The sequence below is a fragment of the Barbus barbus genome, assembly GCF_936440315.1.
Source record: "Barbus barbus genome assembly, chromosome: 21".
In the NCBI taxonomy this organism is placed as follows: Eukaryota; Metazoa; Chordata; class Actinopteri; order Cypriniformes; family Cyprinidae; genus Barbus; species Barbus barbus.
The window spans coordinates 21,883,078-21,904,906 of record NC_136749.1 but is presented as its reverse complement, the minus strand read 5'-3'; the positions used below and the strand labels follow the sequence as shown (position 1 = coordinate 21,904,906).

The following is a 21,829-nucleotide window of genomic DNA, read 5'->3' as shown; positions in this document are numbered from 1 at the left end:
TAGGTCTTTCTGTCTATGCCACGCTTAACTTTTATTGAACAGATAGCAGAGATATGATTGTACTGAGACTGTAATGCTTTTATTTAGAGCATGTCGGGTCAATTTACACAGAAATAATAAAGCAATTTTAAGAGACCATTAAAATAGGCTTAGTTCACAATATGATAATTTACCAATAAATAGGGTGTCAATGTTCTTGGTCTCAAAAAAAAAAAAGAAAAGTAGTGTTTCTACTTGACAAAAAAATCAGTCGGATTTAAAATTGCTGCATTTTTATTTCTTTCTGATTGTGAGTATATAAATGCAAGTCAAAATGGATATGTCAGAGACAGTGCAAATCAGAACCCAGACAGCTAAAATCCAATTTTGAGTAAAATTGTTCATACTTTAACTCTTCACAACCAAAAATAAAGGTGCTTAGCCAATAGAAAAAGGCATACAATTTGAAGACACACATTAGAAAAACCATAATAAAACAGGATACACACACATATTGTCAAAAACTTGCACCCCAATAAATCAAAAATTAAACAGTCTTTAAAACATTTGTAAGTGCATGTACATTTAACATTATCTGTAGTCTGTTTGTCCAGTTTCAAAGTTGACATCTTTGACTAGCAGTTGGATGAATGTAAATCTTTTTCCCCTACATGTCATTGACTGGGACATGAATGTCTACCTGCTGTAGTTTGGTCCCATAGCGAGACTGGGTCATTCATACCAGTTATTAAGTCATGATCTTCATTTCTATAGGTAGACACAAAAGGGTCTCAAAGAGTTTCAATTAAGTCCACAAAACATTAATATGTACATCTATTTTTTTCCAACAGCAATAATGAGTACATAACCAGCCATAGTTCTATACTGGTATTCTACACTTCAGGCACTATGGTGTATCGATGGTACCTAACCATTGAACTAGTGGTCAAATAAAATGGGCTTTTTGATGCCTGATATCAACATCTATAAAGCAGTGTGGCCAATAAACTACATATGTCGCATTATGTTGAACTCTACTGTATTTTACACAACAATCAAAATTCACACACAATTAAAAAATTAAATTTCTTACTATCCAGACAAAGCTATCAGTAAAATTGGAAACTAAAAAAGTGGGCTTTAATCAAGTAATAATAATCACAAAAATGGACAAATATCAGCTGATCAATTGGCCTGCCTTATCCAATCAGTCTTTCACTACTTAGATATGAACTTTTTGTTCTGCGTTTGTTTCGTTTGCATGTTTTAATAGTCTTGTGCAAAAAAGGAGACTGGATTCACAATGATTTTGAGATAGAGTGCTAATTCTTCCAGAGATTTAAGGATAGAAAATACATTTGAAGTTGCCTTTAACAGTGTCTGTCATGATTAGATGAATGTGCTCCTCTAGATAACTTTGTTTAAACTCCATAATATGTATTTTTCTATGAACGTCTGAGAGTTTGCATGTACAAAAAAAGACACACAGAAAGCACAAAACATGACCAAGCTGACAAAAAAGCATCCTCACGAAAATAGGAAATCAAAGCAATACAATAAAAAAAGCCTCTTTCCTATCAAAAAGTTTTAGATGCATATGGATGTGAATATTATATCCATTCTTGAAAGTATGAAGGCTGACGAGTCTTATCCCAGGATTTAAAGCATGATGAGGGATCTTAACATTGTTACAGCTCTGTTCTCACTGGTCCTGTTCTACATCTTCTCCTTGCTGTTCACGTTCATCATCATCAGTGGCCTGGAATTTATCATGGGCCCATTTAGGGCTCGTATTATTGGTGGTGTTGGTATTTGTGGCCCTTCGGAGGATGAAACGTCCCTTTGTGCGAAGAGCATTACCGCGACCACGTCCTCGTGTGTTCATCATTTTCTTCTCAGCTTCACCATCTATTTCACTGTGCTGCAAAGACAAAAATACAGACTTACTAAGAATCTTCTTGATGCAATTCTATAACATATATAGTTGTAGGTGGGACTGTTGTTTTCATAAATAGAAAGGTAGAGCAGAAGATTACAACTTACTAGGAAGTATTTCTTGCTCTTGGGAGTGTATTCTTGATCCCAGTCGTCATTCTTTGCTGACATGTTAATTTGTGAATCACCATTACTGCTTCTATGGAAATTTCCTCGGTTCCAACTTCTACCGCGTATTCTAAGCTGCTGAGAAACAGCAAATGGCAACCTTAAGTACCACAGCAATTAACAAACATCTTAGTTATTCCATACCACCCAAAACTTACAAAGCCTCCTCGTGCCCGTCCTCTTTCTGCAGGCTCTTCATACTCTCTAAGCCCTTGTTGGATTTTGGAGAAACCTTCTGCCTTACTCTCAGTGTCTTCTTCATGGTAAACAAAGGAAGATGAGGAAGATGACTCAGAATGCTCACGTTTCTTCTTGTTTATCCTTTGGAATGAACATCCGATTCAGACATTGTTCAAGAATGAAAACAGGTCTTATAAAAATCAACTGGATCAAAGCTAACAACTTTTATTGTTCTTCAGCATGTGCAAGATGACTTTATCAGGTCATTTGCTTCTCCGCCAACTACAACCCGAATTCTGGAAATGTTGGGACAGTTTTTTTTTTATTTGAATAAAATGAAAACTAAAAGACTTTCAAATCACATGAGCCAATATTTTATTCACAATAGAACAGAGAACATAACAAACATTTAAACTGAGAAATTTTACACTTTTATCCACTAAACGAGCCCATTTCAAATTTTATGCCTGCTAGGGCTGAAAAAACAAGAAATTTTGAAAACATTCAGTTGGGAGAACATCTAGCAACTAATTAAGTTAATTTACATCAGGTCTGTTACATGATTAGCTATAAAAGGGATGTCTTAGAGAGGCAGAGTCTCTCAGAAGTAAAGATGGGCAGAGGCTCTCCAATTTGTGAAAGAATGCGTAAAAAGATTGTGGAATACTTTAAAAACAACTTTCCTTTGTCTCATCATCTAAAGTGCATAACATCATCAAAAGATTCTGAGAAACTGGAGAAATCTCTGTACGTAAGGGACAAGGCCGAAGACCTTTGTTGGATGCCCGTGGTCTTTGGGCCCTCAGCCCAATTCTGTCATTGACATTACTAAATGGGCCCAGGAATACTTTCAGAAACCACTGTCGGTAAACACAATCCGCCATCCTAAAGCTCTATCATGCAAAAAGGAAGCCATATGTAAACATGGTCCAGAAGCGCCGTAGTGTCCTGTGGGCCAAGGCTCATTTAAAATGGACTGTTTCAAAGTGGAAAAGTGTTCTATGGTCAGACGAGTCCAAATTTGACATTCTTGTTGGAAATCACGGATGCCGTCTGCAAATCACTGCAGTCCAGATCGTTCATCTATAGAGAACATTTGGAACATCATTAAACGAAAAGATAATCATTAAACGAAAAGATACGTCAAAGACGACCACAAACTCTTCAGCAGCTGGAAACCTATATCAGGCAAGAATGGGACCAAATTCCAACACCAGAAATTCCAACTCCAGGAACTCATAAACTTGATGCCTAGACGTCTTCAAACTGTTTTGAAAAGAAGAGGAGATACTAGACCATGGTAAACATACCCCCGTATGTTTTTGAGACCTGTAGCAGCCATCAAATTTGAAATGAGCTCATTTTGTGCATACAATTGTAAAAAAAATTCTCAGTTTAAACATTTGTTATGTTATCTATGTTATATTGTAAATAAAATATTGCCTCATGTGATTTGAAACTCATTTTATTCAAATTTAAAAAAGTGTTCCAACATTTCCGGAATTCGGGCTGTATAAATTAATTTTTACCTGAAGGAAATCAGGACATTTTTTAAACACTTGACAGCCTTTATCCAACATATTCCATATATCCAGCTGACCAGAAAGACAAAAAGGTGCGTTCACACTGACAGTGATTTAATAGCTGAAGGTGACCAGGTTGCGGTCCAATTGGGCACAAGCAAGCATTCAAACTTGACAAAATCAGGAGGTTAAAATCATGTGAGCTCCACTCCCATTGGAAGTTGCTGTATTGTATTGCAGCTCATTTGCATAAAGTTCAACGCTGCCAACAATGTCTGTCACTCATGTAGCCTCACATCACCAACTCTCATCGAAATTGTCTGACTTCTTGTTGCTGCAGACTGCTGTGAGTGTGAACGCATCTTCAGGCCTTTTTATAAAGGTTTTTAAGTCCTCTTGAGAGGCTCAAGAAGGACTTCTTGACGGTTTCATCTTCTTTAATCTTTACTTGACTCAATCATTCTTTTAATGTTGAGGCAAGTAAAATTTTATCTGAAATTGCAAATTGTTTGTTGGTTGATCAAAATAGTACATTTAGAGAAGTCATTATCACCAAGACAGGATTCTTTTCACTTGAGAGGTCACAACTAACCCAAACAAAAATGCAAATAGTCGTGTCACCAAAGTCACCATAAAAGTCACAAAAATTGGAGCAGCTTCAACCGTTAAAGTCTCTATTAATTCTGATTTCTATAACTGAACAACTCAGAGCAAACCCTCTGAATTCATGATCACTCTGACATGCCTATACAGCAGCTTACTTCTGTTTTTTGTGGTTCTTTGAGTTTTTCTCAGTGGATATTTCCTTGTTTGAATCTGGAGATTCCCTCGATACTCTTCCTCCATACTCCTCCTCTCCGTGCTCTCTCTCCCCACTCAAGTATTTCTTTCTGCGCTCAATATCCAGCCGAAGGTCCACTGAATCACCTTTAGATTTTTTACCATCGACCTGTGGTGAGGAGAAAGAGATATTTTGGCCAGATGAGGGTTAGCAGCGTTCCAGTAGCTTCATGTAGCATTGCATGGGGCGGGACCAAAATGAAAAACATGGCAACAGCTGAATTATAACAACCATGCAAATGGATGAGAGGAAGAGGCCTTTATATAATTTTAAGTGCCATTTTGGCTTCTCACAATCTTTCAACAGGCTAATTAAACAGTGTTTCTCAGAAATGGCAACAGGCCGCAAAGGTAAGAATAGGATTTCCTCTTACTTGCTCACCAAAATAAAAAAAGACAAAATAGTATAGGAGGCAACATTACAGGACCACAGCAGATATACTTTCATTGGTGCTCATGAAAGTATGTTGTTTTTACTTGGCCTAAACACCTCACTTGTTCTTTGCAGGCTTTGAAGAGGAATACTTACTATGACTTTTGTTTAGAGTCCTTTGAATGGATTTGACATGGGAACAACTGGTCACTTCCATTTCTGACCCCTGATTTCTTGCCTCTTAGGAAGGCTTGTACCCATAGTAAAAGGTTACCATCAAACGTTGAGGGGGCATTTACAACACAACAACCTGAATGCACCTCTTTTTGCATCTCACATTTGGACTTTTATGCCTCTCTCATCAGAAACAGAGTTTAGAGAGAAGGAAGCCTAAGAATGCTCTGGACGGATCACTTGAGCAGCATTCTTTTCCAAAATACGTCAAATTTCAAAATGTTCGGTCACCTTGAAGCTGTTTTCCATGGAGCTTTTCATCTCATCAAACAGAAGAGAGTGCCTCTTAAAAGCACTGGGAGAAACATCAATTCTCCTGTGAAAAAAAGAGGTGGAGAGAGGAATATTTTGATGAATGTCAATCCTCCTTTCTTAGAGCCTTTGAAATTGTCAAAACAAATAAATTAGTAATATGTGTGTGAGAAAGCAGCCTGGGAAGTTGTCCCTGAATTTTTGTACCTGTGTATCTCTGGACTCTTTCTCTGCTTCATGAATTCTTTCTCAGCAGCTCTTCTCTGGTACATGGCAAATCGGTCATTTAGGGTCAATCCAGAGGAAGGAAAATATTGAGCTGTGAGCGGACAAAAAAGTTAAATTAGGAATTATTAATATTTACACTTTTTTAAATATTATGAAGGAATGAAGTATTTAATAAAGTAATAAAACCTGGATAATATATAAAACAAAACACTAAAAAATATTTATTAAATGAATACATTTCATTTTTAGAATACAGTGAAGCTTTTAGAATACATACAGAACCTTGATGCGCAAAAGACATCAGTCATCAGTTTCAGTCACCTTTAATGTGATGGACAATTGAAACTATGTGTTGGGCAAACAGCTCAGATGGGCTTTTGGGTGACTGCTGAGCCTGAAGATGCTGAAGGACAAATTGAAACTCCCAATCCTTCTTATCAAGATGCAGTAAATCCAGAAGATTCCTTCTTTCATTGCTCAAAACAGACGTCCTGTCAAATTCAACAATGGTTAGGAAAGGCAAAATGAAATAGAATTCAAATCTGATAGTCCGAAGCAGTCATATGCACAACAATGCAAAGTTTTGTGCAGATGCAAGTAGAAGAAAAAAAGGTCCTTGCTGAGATCTTGGAGGGAAACGAAAATCATTTACCTTGCAAGGTCATCACTTAGAGAATCCATCCTCACACTGCATTCACTTCCTCTTTTCACTGAAGCTCTTGGTGGGGATTCCTCATTCATAACCACAAACATCTCTTGCTCACGGTTCTCAGAGCTCCTCCTGGGCAGCAGTGTGTGTTTAGAAGAGGAACTTAGTGTGGATTTCTCCTTTCGTTTAACATTAGAGAGCTTTTCAGGTGAGGGATCCTTAAACATGCCACTGAGCTGGTCTCTCTTAGAGAGAGCAGCTAGTAAATTTGCTGCTCTTTCCTGTTTATGGCAGAGCAGGAGAGCTTCCAGCTCATCATCCCACGCCATGTCCTGCATCCTCCTGATACGATTCTCAAACATTTCACGAGCAGACAGCGTGACTTTGCTTTTGCTTTTGGAGGGATCGTTTTCCATATCCCTCACCTTATCAGACATCTCCATTTCTTCATCATCGTCCTCGCCATCCTCGCACAGAAGTGTCGGGCTATTTTGTGAACCCCTTTTAGTGGAGCTTATGGATAACTTGTTATCATCACCACTCTTGGTAGATTTGGATTTCTCCTTCTCTCCTGTGTTGTCGTGATCTACATTGCGAGACAACTCAATGCCCTTTTCAAACATTTCTCCGATTTCTTTATCACATCCTATATCTCCATTACTTTTCCCTTTATGTGTGTTGTCGTCCCATGTAGAGGCCTGTTTTTTAAGATTTTGCTCCTCCAGAAATCTAGTCAATGAGAGAAAGAGTTTCAGTTTCAGTTTATTATAATTTTTTTCAATAACGTGCTCAAACGCATCTGTTGTCAATTTGATGTGACCAAGGACTTCTGCATCATGTCAAATTCACAGAACTATTCGTAAACTGTAATGGATTTGTTCATTTTACCGTGCACAAATGAATGAATGGCTTCCACTGTGAAACAGGTAAACAAGTGTGTATGAGGCTGGGAAAATTTCACTTCATCCTTTTGCAAAGTGCAAATATAAACCTTTTAGACCTTTTTAGAACATTTAAATTACAGACTGTGAGCTGACATTTGTAAACAAGGCATATCTAGCTCTTCATGTGTGTTAGTTCTTTCCTCCAACAGCTCAAATTTCAAATGCATATAATCCATCAAAATGATAAACATCTGTCATTTAATTTTCTTGAAATGCCTAAAACACAGTATGTACAGGACAAATTAAATATTTGTCTTACTTTTACTTTAATATATATTTATTTATTGATTTTGTTATTTTTATTTCCTTTTTCTGGATTCTTTGATGAATAAAAAGTTCAGATAAACAGCATTTATTTGAATCTTTTGTAACATTATGTCTTATTATGTCATATGTAATAATATTGTCGTTTTTGATCAATTTGCGTGTCATTGACAATAATAAGAAATGTTTCCTGAGCACCAAATCAGCATATTAGTATTAGAAGGATTTCTGAATTATAATGTGGCACTGAAGACTGGAGTAATGGCTGAAAATTCAACCGTCATGACAGAAGTAAAATGCATTTTTAAATAGAAAACAATTACATAAAATTAAATGATATTTCATAATATAACTGCATTTTTGATCAAATAAATGCAGCCTTGGTGAGCCTGAGAGACTTCTATTATTCCAAACTTTTAGGATGTGTACAAACTGACAAATAAGCTACACAGTTTTTCATTAAAAGAAAGCAAACTTACTTCAAAAACGCAGCGGAGATATTAATCGTATCATCTGTCTGTTGGTCAGTATTTGTAAAGAGCCCAAACCCATTGAAAACTGGTGTAAGGCTTTTCTTTATGGGGCTGGTGTTTGAAGGTGCAGTCTCAACAGTCTGCCAGGTGGTGGCACCTTTATTAGGAGCATTATGAGCAGGACTTGTCTCGTTGGTTGCAGAGTCCATCGGTTGGTCATTAGTGACAGTGGAGCAAACCTGCGGACTTGCCTTTTTAGGACTAGTGTCATGGTTCCTCAAAACCTGACAGTCCTCCACAGTCCTGTCTCCATCAGAGTTCCCTTTGGCCACTGGAGAGCCTCCCACCTGCTCTGCCAGAGCCCCATCTCCTCCTCCTTGGGTTTCTTCGGGCACAGAGATGTCCTCTCTTACATCTTTGCAACTACGTTTGGCAGACCCAGAGTTGGAGGAGGAAGAATGGTGCGACTGTGGCGATCTCCCTGAGGACGACCTGTCAGAGCGGCGGGAATAGCTGCGGGACTGAGAACTTTTTGACTGCTTCTTGGGAGAGCGTGAACGCGACCGGCCCCTCTTGGGACTGTTGGGGTAGTACTGCTGCTGTTGCTGCTGATGGTGCTGCCGGAAGTTCTGCCAGTTTTTGGGTCGGTAGTTATTATATCCACCCCTTCCACCGCGCTGAAAGCGGCCCCGGAAAAAGCCCTGACCTCTGCCCCGGAAGTAATATGGCCTCCGGAAGCCTCTGTAGTTGCCTCGAAACTCACGTTGGTTCTGGTATTCCCGTGTGTGGTTCCGCTCCCGGTTGTGGGACGGAGAATGGGATCTTGACCGAGAGCGAGACCTAGAGCTTGAAGACAACAAAAGAAAGAACCGAGCCAACAAAACTCTTTAGGATATAGAAAAATTACACAAAGAGACATTACATATGATATTGGAAAACAAAAAAAATTTTACTATTTTTTTCCTTACAAATATGGGACCCAAAGAGGACAAAAAACACTATAAAAGCTACATAAAAGTAGCCTACATTTTCTTCTGAAACCTCATATCTTGATACCTCTGTGTGACAACAACAGACCAAAGATTTTCACTACTAATCTTCACCTCCATTGCAGATCTGATTTGGCTTAATGTCAGTAAATTTGGTTATGAGACACTGCAGAACAAATGATGTTTGTTTTACTGATGTCCAACTGAAAGCTCTAGGTAATATTTCAGATTAACAGTAAATAATGATTTAGGGCCACTTCCTCACACAAATAAACGATTTTCTCTCTTGCTCCTCCCTTTGCTTTTTAACCTTTTTGGAGCTAGAGAGCCCAGTAGTTGTACAAAAAAATTATCTTAAAAGAATGCATAATAATAATAATAATAATTATAATAATAAATTATTGTTATTAAATAAATAATAATAAATGGTAAACTAATCCTATAATAACTGATAACATTAATTTCTAAAGCAAAAAGGAATATAGCAATAAAATTGTACAAATATACAAGAAATATTTATTTAATATATTCTATAACTGTGAATTCTGCTCTTTTAACAATTTAAGATCAATAATTAGCGTAACTCTATTTTTCAGAATTATTTCAGGTAATATAAATACACTTACTGCTATGACCAATTACAATTAGCTCTGGGTGCAAGGTCAACTCTAGCCAGACGGTGGCCCTGTTGTTCTATTTATGAACACATCTAAAGTAAATAGTTCTGGTCTCTCTGTAAAGCAGTCCTTTTCAGCATGTCTTAACATATCACAAGCACTGATGATCAACTAAACAACTTGCACATGCAAGTACTTCATACTGTGCATTGCACTCTGATCTATAGAATATTCAATAAAATTCATAGAATATAATCTCCGTGGAAAATGAACAGACACTGAACCATTTCAACATTATGCACACGTCAGCTGTGTTAGACAATAAAATTACAGACAACATGCAATTATGTCTAGCATTGTATTAAAACCTGTTATTTCAGTACAGTGGCATTTTTCATCATTTGGAAAGTGAAACGGTGTTGCAAATGTTTATCCATCTAAAGCACCCTGCAACCAATTTACAATCCGAAAAACAACTACAAACATAATGACATTAACAATAATCTACAGTTTCGGCTGGTGTTGTACTCACCTGATGCGTTTTTTCATTGGAATACAGAGTAAGAAGGTAGCGCACAGAGCAACATGATACTCTCACAGTGAGCAAGATGGACTTTGCATCTCCTCTAGTGAGCACGGATGGAAAGAGTCAGTCACATGGGTCATATGGGAAAGATTTCTACTCTCTTTCTACGAAGCAAAGAGGAGGTTCTCAGCCTGCCAGTTACAACACATTAGCTTTGCACAGAGAGAAGACTTTAACTGGAGGTAACAATTACAACAGCTCCCTTATTTCAAAAGCTATTTATCCACTATTTAACTTAAGTAGATTTAAGTAATTATTTAGTCACTCATGTAATTTCAAACCTATATCATTTTCTGTCTTCTGGCAAGCACAAAAGCAGACATTTTAGTTGTACTGGTTGCACTTTGCCCTGTTATTACAATGAAAGGAAACTGAAGTATTTAAAAGGGTACAAAAGCAACAAAAAAATCATCCATATGACTCATAAACTGAACGGCATGCCTTCTAAAGTCATATGACAGCTTTATTTGAGAAACGGACCAAATTTAAGTCATTATTGACTGAAAATCTTGATATTGTAGCTCACATCTCAAGATAATACAGAATGACAGAATTTTTGGTCTGTTTGTCACACAAAGTTATCATAAGACTTCAGAAGACCTGAAATCTCCTCTGCGCAAAAGTCATATAGAGTCTTTTTAAACCTTGAAACCTTCAACTGTAATAGCACTTGAAAAAAGCAACTAGTACAATTCTTTTATGTTCCACAGAAGAAAAAAGACATTCAGATTTGGAACGACCTGAGTAAATGGACAAATTTTGGACAAAATTTATCTTTTATTTAGTACTTTGTTTTCTCAGAAACAGGGTATTTATGATTTAGAAGTGACTGCATTTTTTTTTACCCACTTATGACCTTATGACAGTTTGACTCAAAACCATACAGCTATGCTTCATTCGTATGACATGCATGCATCAAGCTTTTTCCAGCTGCGGCATCTCTCTGAAACTGGTCAGCAATGAGAGGCCAGGCTCTGAAGATTTCCCTTGCAAATAAGGGACATCAGATTAAGCCTTCTACGGATTCCATTTGCATGAAAAATCAACATTGTACATCTCTCCGACAGGCCTCAAAGAATCTGTCAACCACACAGGAAAAAGGATCCATGCTTATGGGAAAAAAATCATGCATCCTCAAAAATATTTAAAACAAAAAACCAGAGTACCACAAATATGTATCTGTTTTTGTCTAATAGAAAGCAGCAGTTTTTTTGGCAGGGGCAATTTACATTTGGCTACCTAACGGGCTCCACTGTGTTGTAAGCACAAAACAAGCAGTCCTGTGAGAATGTGCAGGGAAGTACAATTTTAGCACGGGAAATAAGAAAGTGTGGTGAGCCTTTCCAAAACCGCAGCCCTTCCCAAATATCAGACTTTATGCAATGCTGACGAACACATGGAGAGTAAAATCACAGTGACTGAGCAGCCCCTTTTCAACAAGTGAGGAAGCCAGAGTATAAAGCACAGGGTGCTTTTATTAATGTATGGAGGTGTACCTTACATAACTTTAACTTCCTGGCAGCTGTGGCTAGACGGCTGAGACTGGCACTGGAATATTGATTTTAATTTAAAATGAGTCATGGAGGTGAAGCCAAGCATGGGTCACATGGTGTGTCTTTTTCAATGAAGTTCCATTGTGTGTTTATGAACAAAGTGAGAAGTTAACAGTTTGCCAACCCACTCAATCCTTAAGCACATCTGTCAAGACACAGTAAGCCTTATTGTGTTTAGATTTGTATTTTGTAGTATGGTCAAAATGAGTAGCTAATGTTCATTGTTCACCAAGCACAAGATTATAAGTAGACCCAGATGGAATTCTTGCATTTTCTGGGGTTATTTACACAGAACTGTGAGCTAATTGCATGTGGGCCTGATTGGAAGACAGCAAAAGAAGCTAAATGAATCTGCAGGAATGACCCAGTACTCAGGAAAATGGAAATGATTACTGATAATTTAACTAGTTTTTTCCTCTTAGAAATTATATTACAACACATCCCATCTTTCCTTTTCTTTCTATTACGTATTTAATTCCACAACACGTCACTGAAAGTGATGACTGAAACTTGAAAGTACAAAATCTGACTCAAAACTGAAATTAATAATCAAAACCAACTCCTTCGTCCAACATCTGCACACACCTGCTTTGTATGCTGCAGTAATGGTAACCATCTAATTTTTAATTTACAAAATATTTTGTATGCCATGATGATTGCAAAGCCAGAGGTTTCTATTTAATTAGCATACCAGACACTTACCAAAATCTGCGTTTCCTGGATCTAGATCTAGAGCTGCTTTGTGATCTGGAACGGGAGCGGGAATCAGAATGGGATCTTGATCTGGAGGCCGATTGAGAGCGAGACCTGGACTCTGATTTCTGTGTCTTTGACATTGTCGCGTGTGTCCTCTCACATATGTGCCTGTAACAAAACGAAAACCATTCAGAGCAGCAAATTACAAAAAAAGCTGTAATCATAAAAATATATATATATATATTTTTTTTTATGGGCTGTAACCATGTTTGTTCTAGATTTTTTAAAATCAATTATATTTTCAGCAAAAAAAAAAAAAAACAGAAAATAGAGTTTATAGTGTTACAAAGGCTTGCTTTACTTTAAAAATTGTATGTAAATCACCACTCATCCATCTACATTGAGAAGTTTTTTCTCTGGGACATTAAGAACATTAAGATGGCTTGGCTGGGCAGTACTAAAATGTCCATATCTTTAAATCACGGTTTGTCAGGAAAAATAAGCACTAAAGGTTTGTTTAAAGGCACAGCAGAAATTAATTATGGAATAAGGAGCAAATGTCAGTCTACAAGGCTGTTTATGTGATGGATCATCAACAGACAGTCTGTCATTATTCTTAATAATAATTTACAGTCTGTTTAGTTTGCAATAATGGCTGCCTAAATGTACATTATACCGCTCATTACACAACTAAATATTGATTTGACTGTGTTTTTATTTTCTTACCTATATATTTTCTTAAAATTTCCCCCAGGAAAAAAATAATCATTAAAGCAATAAGCCAACAATGCAACAATATTAGAGTAATATTACTACTGTAGACATCTGAGGTGATTTTCACCACAATCAATAACTGAGATTTAAGATGGCATCATTTACGCTGTACGAAACAAAATGTGTGATTCTGCAGTGTGATGCGAGAGACATGAAAGTAGTGGCAGTTTCAGTTACCGATGAGAAACATTGCAATGCAAGACAGTGCAACAGTCGGGTTCCAGAAGTAAAAATTGCATTTATTTTCTCCATAGAGAAATGTATTTTTAATGATAACTTAGAAACCTTTGTGACAGACCTACTGTGAGCTATAAGGTTGTTAATCAATGGTATATGCTTTTGCTGACTTTTTTCAAAGAATTCCATGTAAAAGCTGCATTACCTATGATTCTGCAAAGAAATCTCCTTTAGCATCTATCTGCCCATGAAGCAATGGGAATGACAATACAGTCTCCATACACTCTCAAACTACTTTATATGTATATTAGTATATGCATACTGTGCAATAACATTGTTTCTATATAAAAAAATCAGCCTCTTGAAATCAGCAGTTTTATATTCATTTGTCATCTTTTATTTGATTACGTAATTTTTTCCCTCATTAAAGCCACTAAGTGGACAGTCTTGTAATCTATTGTCTTTGTAATGTTGTGATTCACTTCGCTGATAGCTGGTTGTTTGATTCATGGCTTATAAATCTTAAACAAAGACAAAATTCCATATGGAAAAATGAATGGGAAAAACATTTCCAAAACCAAGGCCACTGAAAAAGTGGAAGGAACTGCTGAACTCTATTAAGAAGTATCAAAGTGCTGAATGTCACGATTGACCATCTGAAAATTGGCTATTTTAGAGCAGTGTGTAATTTCTGTACCAAGGGGAATGGCAAAAAGAGTAACCGGGAAATACACTTAAAAACGTCTAATTTAAGAACGGGTAAACGACTTTACTTATAGTCTTTCCTGTACATTAAAATGCGATAGGAGAAAGTATTTCAGCACTGAAGAAAATGCACAATTCAGCTTCAATTAATCTGACATTCTTTAAGCCATAAAGATTTAAATACACACCGCATGTGTTGAGTCTACTGACTAGGACAAATGTGCGGAAAAGCTACAGGTTTGGCAGGACAGATGTAAAGTGACGCCACATTAGCATGGAGGCGAGAGTGATTTACTGGCTCTTTAATGTTATCCCCAATGTATTTAAAGAGGTGTTGAAAGGTGATTCTGTCCATTGTCCATTACCATTACCTCCACAAATGCCCTCAACTGTTTCGCTGGCCTCACTCTTGGGTATTTACCATAGGGAACAGCGGTGATCAAAGAGAGACAGCACTGTGGCTCAAAATAAACTTGCACCAGAGATAAAGAGAGAGCTTTTGAGTTCACTGCGATGGCTGCAAATATCCATATTATAAGATGCACCTCGACTGCTTGTCATCATACCTGTTATAAGATAGTACTGTTAATTAAAGTTACTAAACATAGATTCAACTCCAGTCTGAATTTATTTGCTATCTTTGCACTCATTACTAAGTGCGACACAAGCTATTTGTTTACTTTATCTGGACAGAAAGCGACTGGTGACGCATTGCAAACAATTACCTGTCTCTTAACTGATCCATTAGAACTGTTGACATAAGGATCTCAAATAGATGCACAGAAATAGACCCTTAAGGCCCGTTCACACCAAAAACAATAACTGGAAAAATGCTTTGAAAGTAACTCCAACTATATTGTTTTTTTTTATGTGTCGTTATTGTAATAATTGTGGTGTGGACTGTACTATTGTCTTCTTTTAACTTTCCTAACTTTAACTCTTATCTTTAACTTTATGGTTATAGTTATCGTTATAGTTGTCATTCTTGGTGTGAATGGCCCCTTTTATGTTCCATGACATCCTAGATTTTCTCTTGGCTTTGCTTCTGAAAAACCAGCCTCAGGATTTACTTCCTTTTTTTGGTAATCCTACATATGACGTGCAATTTAACTCACCACTCCAGAAAAGTTATTTGGGAGGTTTTCCTTTTTGAGACTCATCAGAAGTAGCTTTGCACACAGGAAATTGCAGACTGAACGCTTAATTTACAATTCATTGTGGTATTTTTGTGTATAGTATGCTAGTCTGAGTAGATCCGTGCTGCTGTTTTAGTAAACATCAACCGAAATGAACCCAAAGCCTCTTTTTTTTATTCCTCTTGACTGCTTGTTGGTTTTGGCCAGCAGTCCATAATTTCCTGCAGCCTCCAGACATCCAGACGTTTGGCTTACTGTGCAAAGTTTCTAAGGTACTCTACTTCTACTGTGTATTGAGGAACTATGGGAACATACTTGGAAGTTTAACCATTAAATGAATGTCACAAGTATTCATATAGTAAGTCAACTAAGACACTTGGTGTTCAACAACCCAGCAGCAACAGTTTCTCATTCTCAGCACCTGTCTTTAGAGATTAGCAAAGTTAGTTTCAGATGCTTAAAATAGAGATAACAGGAAAATAACACGTCACCAGATGCTTTCATCTGTATACAGTATAGCTTCCCTTTTGCAAATAGGGTCTAATTCACTCACAAGGGTGGAGGAGTCTGATCATGACACTTTTATGATAATGAAGGCATCATTGCATTGGTTAAGTAAATGTGTTGGATTGATTTCAAAGCATAGTATCGTAGATTAGTAAAGAGCAGCTGTCTCGTAATCCTTCTTTAGCTAATCCTTAATTTTCCTGAGGGGATCAATAAAGCATCTACGTGCCAATTCGTCCATGTGGGAATGGAGTGTGGTCTGTAGCCTAATCAAAAGGATTTGATAACTAAAAATGTCTGTGTCAAACATCTCCGGTGGTCATACCCTTGTGCTGTCATTACAACATCACACATACACACTCATCTAGATGGCTCCCAACAGTGACAGCTGCACTTGGGCCTTCTCACCTGTTCGATTAAGGGGGGAAAGTTGATGTAAACAATGGTGCAACCTGACACGACTGCAATATGCTCCCAACACTCAATCAGCTGCTCTATCATTAAGACCACAGATGCAACACCAGCAGCACCAAAATCCCATTTGTTATCTGCATTAGTCAATGCAGCAAAGGAGACACTTATCAACAGCCAAAGCAACTGCTACATTCTTCCAAAGACTCCACAGATGTGTGAAAACCTCTTTGAAATGTACAAAACATGTCTTTTAGAGCCTACAGCTTCTGCGGTAAATGTTTGATTGATTGTGGAGTTTAGAATCAATCTCTTCAGCAACTCTATTAATAAATTAAGTATGGGTACCTTGCATGACATTGCATGAACTTGAGAAGCTCTATACTTTTTGCTTGCAATGAGCTGCAGCTTCAAGGCTCAAAGAGATTCACATCCTGTTATAATTTCTCACCATTAGAACATCCGCATGATTTTCTATCCTCTTTAGGTCACAAAAGTAAACCTTCACACTGTTTTCCATATATAGTAAGCAAATTGTAACTATGGGCTTTCAAGCTTCAAAATTTACAGTAGTTCATACAATTTGAGGACTCTATTTTTAAGTGTTCTAAAGTTCGAAAGCAGTGGCTTTGGGTTGTGAAAAAAAAATCATCCCAACATTAACTTTTATTGAATAGAAAAGAGTAGCATGAACCTTCTGCTAAAGTTTTTATTCAGTGTTTCACTGAAGAAAGAAAATAATAAAGGTCGGAAAGATATGTGGGTATGTACAGACAAAAGTCCCAAAACCCTGTTTATTGAGGAAACTTTATTTTAGTTTTTTATTAATGCTGAGCCTGGTCCAATGCTGGGCCCTCTTTCATTTTGCGATGACTTGTCTCATCTTGCTGTCATCGCTGCACCTGGCCTCTGCTGATTTCACAAGGGAACTCATCAGTTGAAGGTCTTCTCTATTTTAGTCTTATATGAGAATGACATAAAATATATAGCCTAATGGATATACTGTGTAATGATAACTAAGAGCTTCGTAGTCTGTTTGACAAACCTGATTATTTAAAAAATGGGCTGACCAAACTTTCCACATTAATATGAGCTACTGAAAAGGCAAGAGATTGCGATGTTATTGTTCCAAGAACACGCTTCACAAAGCCAAAAGTAAGTGAATAATCTTACATAATGTACAAACCCAAACGCAAACTGTGGTTGAATAGATTTTAGATTATTCAAATGTGTAACACGTGGTATGTTACTACCATGTAAGTTCTGACTGACAAAATGTTGTCAGTGTCACACATTCAATCTCATCCATCAATTAAGACTTTAAAAGAAATATTATTGTACATTATAAAACATTCCCCCCCCCATCCACAAATAATGTATAGTGCTCATGAACTGTATTTTAGTATTCTATAATAAAACACTCAAAAAATAGCCAGGCCTACATTTAAATAATTAAATTCAAGCTCAGGACAAAAGAGGGAAAACCAATTACAAAAATTCAACTAAGGGAATAAAAACTGTCAAATTAATGCTGCTGATTGGTTGGTGTTTTTGTTGTAAATATTTGTAACATGATGTAGAATGATTTTTTACTTGTTAATTGTTACAACAGTAAAACTGTGGTAATTTAACATCATCAATAACCACTGTCAAAAACATGAATTAAACAAAAGGACACAAAGTTGCTTACATGCTGAAGTAACTCATTCCCAGAGTGCATTTTTATCATCTTTTATTCCATTTAGCTCTATTATTTTAGATAGATAGATAATTTATTTGTCCTCAGAGAGGAAATTCATTTTCACAGAAGGTGCGTATAAAACACAGTTAAACATAATGTACACACTTGTCACAATATACACGAACAGTTATGGACAGTTTTATATGAACAGTTCATTTATATGATTTCATATGTTTAAAGCTCGTATAGCTGTAGGAACAAAACTCTTACTAAAGATAGTCCCCCAACACATATTAAAGTTTCTAAAAAAAAAATTAAATAATAATAATAATTAAAAAAAAACACTTACCTATAATTCGATGTAGTCCAGGATGAAAAGATTCATCTACTGTCAAATGTTACAGGTGACTGAAATTGATTCAGAAAAAAAATAATTCGTTGTACTTAAAGTAGCTATTTAAATCATTCTGTCGGAGAAAAAGCAATATCCAGTTGGATAAACCTGAAGTATCCACATTCAAACCGTAGTTATTTTAATTCCAAATGGCAAACGTGTCGTATTAAGTCGTAACCAAACTGTATAGTCACCCGTGAACACGGAGAACTATTGAAGTCAAATGATGTACAGCAGCTATATGTGCTCACAGCGGCAGACTGGGGGTGTGACACGAGACTGATACAGCGTGGATACTACAGGCTGCGCGGGTCAAGTTTCTCTCCTGTCAATCATATGTGCACTGAAAGCTAGCCACGCCCCTAGATGAGTTAAAGGAACAGGCACGCGTTTTCAGATGTTTGTACATGGCGAGATATTTTGTTAGCATCATAAAAAATACTCAAAGCAGCAGAATTCACACTTAAAGCATTTTTTACTGTTAGACTATGTATGTTGTACAAACAAAATAAGGAAGTCTCTTCAAGTTATATTACAGGTAGGGTGCAATTTGTTAAAAAAACAGAGGGGGTATTTGGAAAGAGGTGTCATCATTTAAATTTTAATGTAGAAATTTAGACAGTGTAATTCAGGGATGGGCAACTTTGAGGGAAACCAGGGCTAGCATTTTTTCTCCTTTATATCAAAACAGATCTAAGCAAATATGTTGGTGGGTTTTGATGTGTGAGGACAACAGAGGATGGACTTTTTCAATGGAGGAAGCATTATTATGGTATTTTGGCAATGATTTAAAATGATAATTCCTTAACAATGGAATTATTTCTTACAAACATGCAGCTTTCGTCTTCACAAGACATCAACTAATTGACTCGAGTTGTGTAAATTACTTTTGATGTTTTCATCAGCTGTTAGACCGCTCTTTCTGACGGCACCCATTCACTGCAGGGGATCCACTGGTCAGCAAATGATTTAATGCTAAATTTCTCCAAATCTTTTCCGATGAAGAACAAATTAATGTACATCTTGCATGACCTGAGGGTGCAAATTTTTGGGGTGAGCTATTCCTTTAAGAAATCATAACAAATTTGTCTTCCAAGTAGGCCTACAAAAGGAGGTCATGACTAAACATGTTAAAAAAAAAACAATAAATGACAGTACCAGCCATGAAGTGCATTATTCATTCTTATAATTCACTTTACTTTTCTTCTTACTAGAATTTATCATTTTCTTGACACTAGGCAAATACAGAAAATAAACATCAGCCCAAGGTTTGTGCCAGGACAAACAGATAGTGTTTGATAATGTAATGGGTGTCCATGTTAAAAATATTACAAAATATTACAAAATTTAGAAATGGAGACTTCATCAATTTTACAGTTCAGAATCTTTGAGCCAAAAGACTTGAACCAATATATTACAAAACCTGAATGGGTAATTTAAACAGCCTGTGACTCAGAGGTCAAAACCACTTCATTTCACTTCCTTTTCATCACTCAGAATGTAGTTCAGCTATCTGACACACATGATAACTATTAAATCTATGACCAGCAGGGACCAGCTATGACCATTTTACAACACCTCAATGGATAAAGCATGGGAGGAAGAGAGCTTTAGTGCCAGCTTTGTTTTCCCAGCATATTTTGATTTGTTACAGTCTTCTTTTGCCAGTGTTTTCATGATTTTGGCTTTTATGGCATTTCTGACCATCTGTTAACTGTTACATCAGGTTAGTGTGATAGCCAACACAGAAATACACAAGGTCCCATTGTTTTTTGTTGTGTGTCTTCCATTCACAACACAGGCACACAAAACAGGGTACGTGTCTGTGAAACCATCAGCTTCAGTGATTGCTCGTCTACTTTTACATCACGAACTTGCTTAAGAGAAACAGTAAAGTCATGCAATGCAAAATATAGATGCATGCTAGAGACAATCTGGAACCGTTTTTCATAATGCATCTGACATGATTTACTGTTATTCTCTGTCTCAGAGGTGTCTTTTGTCTTTCTTTGGATCAGACTTTTTGGAAAGAGGACACTGGTATGATCCAAAAGTGTAAATTCAGACACAGTTATTATGTAACACCACCAAAAGTGAACTGTGCTTAATGTATGGGGGAAGGCATTTTAGAAAGTACAGAGATGTAGAGAAAAATATTAGCACATTAAAATGGTGGATGTCGAGCAGTTATATAACACAGAATATTATGGCAATTGATATATTGCCAACAGGGAGTTTTGGAACGGGATAATAGGCCTGTTATGTTCCTCTGGTTTTAGTCCAACCAGATGAAACTCTAAAGAGAGATTTCTTGGAGGCACATTTTGCTGTACCCATGGAAAATATGGGCCTTCATAGCTTGCTTAATGAAAATCATATCATTCGAATTCTGCATGTTTTGTAGTTCAAGACTTCATCAGCCAAACTGCAACCTCCAACACTTTTGCATTCTGAACAAGGACTTAAAAAAGCTTTAAAAAGAAGCAAAAACACCATAAAAGTATCATAAAAAATGGTATATGCACTATGTGCACCCTGTACCATAAACAATGTGGAAGGTGACCATAAGGAAGCATGCCAGATAATAATAAACACTTATTGACTTCTGGTACGTCTCCTATCTCGCTGTTCTGTTCTTGCAGCTCTAACACATATTGCCTGGGGACATGTTGAATTTACAGGTGTGTCCTCAGTGACACGCCATCAAAACACATGACAACCATTGTGACAATTGTGTCTTCTCTCCTGCCCAGTAACTACTGCCTGTTGTGTTCAGCCTCCATAGCACCTGTTTTTCCCATAGCAAAAGAAATGATACTCAGTTACAGGCCTGTACATGTGAGCTCCTAACACATCCAAGATCGAGGAGGTCAACTTCAAAGTGTTGGCTTTGAAATTTTAAATGGTCTAAATGGACCAGCATGAGGGGGATTGCAAAAGGACAAGCATTTGATATGAGTGGCCTCATTATTATCGAGGTCTGCATGGGAAACTGAAGCAAAATTCTAATTCTTTTCATAAGGAATTTACATTGTTTAAAGCATAATAGAACTAGCTCAAATAGTAAAATGACTCAATATTTAAATATAAAGTCAATTATTATCAATAGCTATCAGTCTTAAAGAGATATACTGTATATATAATTCATAAGCTGGTACAGCTGAAATCATCTGCTTGCCAATACAAATCAAACAATAAAGTCAATATTTAATCACTAAATAAACTTGTCAAACTGCAGTATTGCATTTGTATAAACTGATTTCATTCGTTGATTAAACAACTGAAGGTGGTTTCATAATCATGCGTCAGTTTCTCAATTAAACCACTTAACTCACTTACAATCATGCAAAACATATTTCCCATGCATTCACATTATACTAAAGGTTCTTTATCGGCATCAATGGTTCCACAAAGAACCTTTACCGTCCATGGAACCGTTTCACTTCTCAAAAGGTTCTTTACAGTGGAAAAGGGTTCTTTAGATTATTAAAATGTTCTTCACACTAAGAAAAAAATAGTTCTTTTAAGAACTCTTCACTGAAAGGTTGGGGAACCAAAACT

At 36.8% G+C, this 21,829-nt stretch overlaps 1 protein-coding gene across 2 annotated transcripts; it reads right to left on the bottom strand.

Annotated features, from left to right (window-relative positions):
• Positions 1-55: 55 nt before the first annotated feature.
• On the bottom strand, positions 56-18,541 carry LOC306887765 (thyroid hormone receptor-associated protein 3-like). Of its 2 annotated transcripts, XM_079445773.1 has the most exons (11): positions 18,224-18,541; positions 12,490-12,651; positions 8,049-8,888; positions 6,365-7,090; positions 6,034-6,203; positions 5,692-5,803; positions 5,464-5,548; positions 4,547-4,734; positions 2,241-2,403; positions 2,023-2,160; positions 56-1,900 (listed from the first exon to the last, which is right to left on the bottom strand). In XM_079445773.1, the coding sequence occupies exons 2-11, from the start codon at positions 12,621-12,623 to the stop codon at positions 1,682-1,684; spliced, it is 2,775 nt and encodes a 924-aa protein (XP_079301899.1). In that variant the 5' UTR covers positions 12,624-12,651; positions 18,224-18,541; the 3' UTR covers positions 56-1,681. The 2 variants fall into 2 exon arrangements, with proteins under 2 accessions (XP_079301899.1, XP_079301900.1); XM_079445774.1 differs by lacking the exons at positions 12,490-12,651; positions 18,224-18,541 and adding an exon at positions 10,181-10,299.
• Between the last annotated feature and the right edge of the window lie 3,288 nt (positions 18,542-21,829).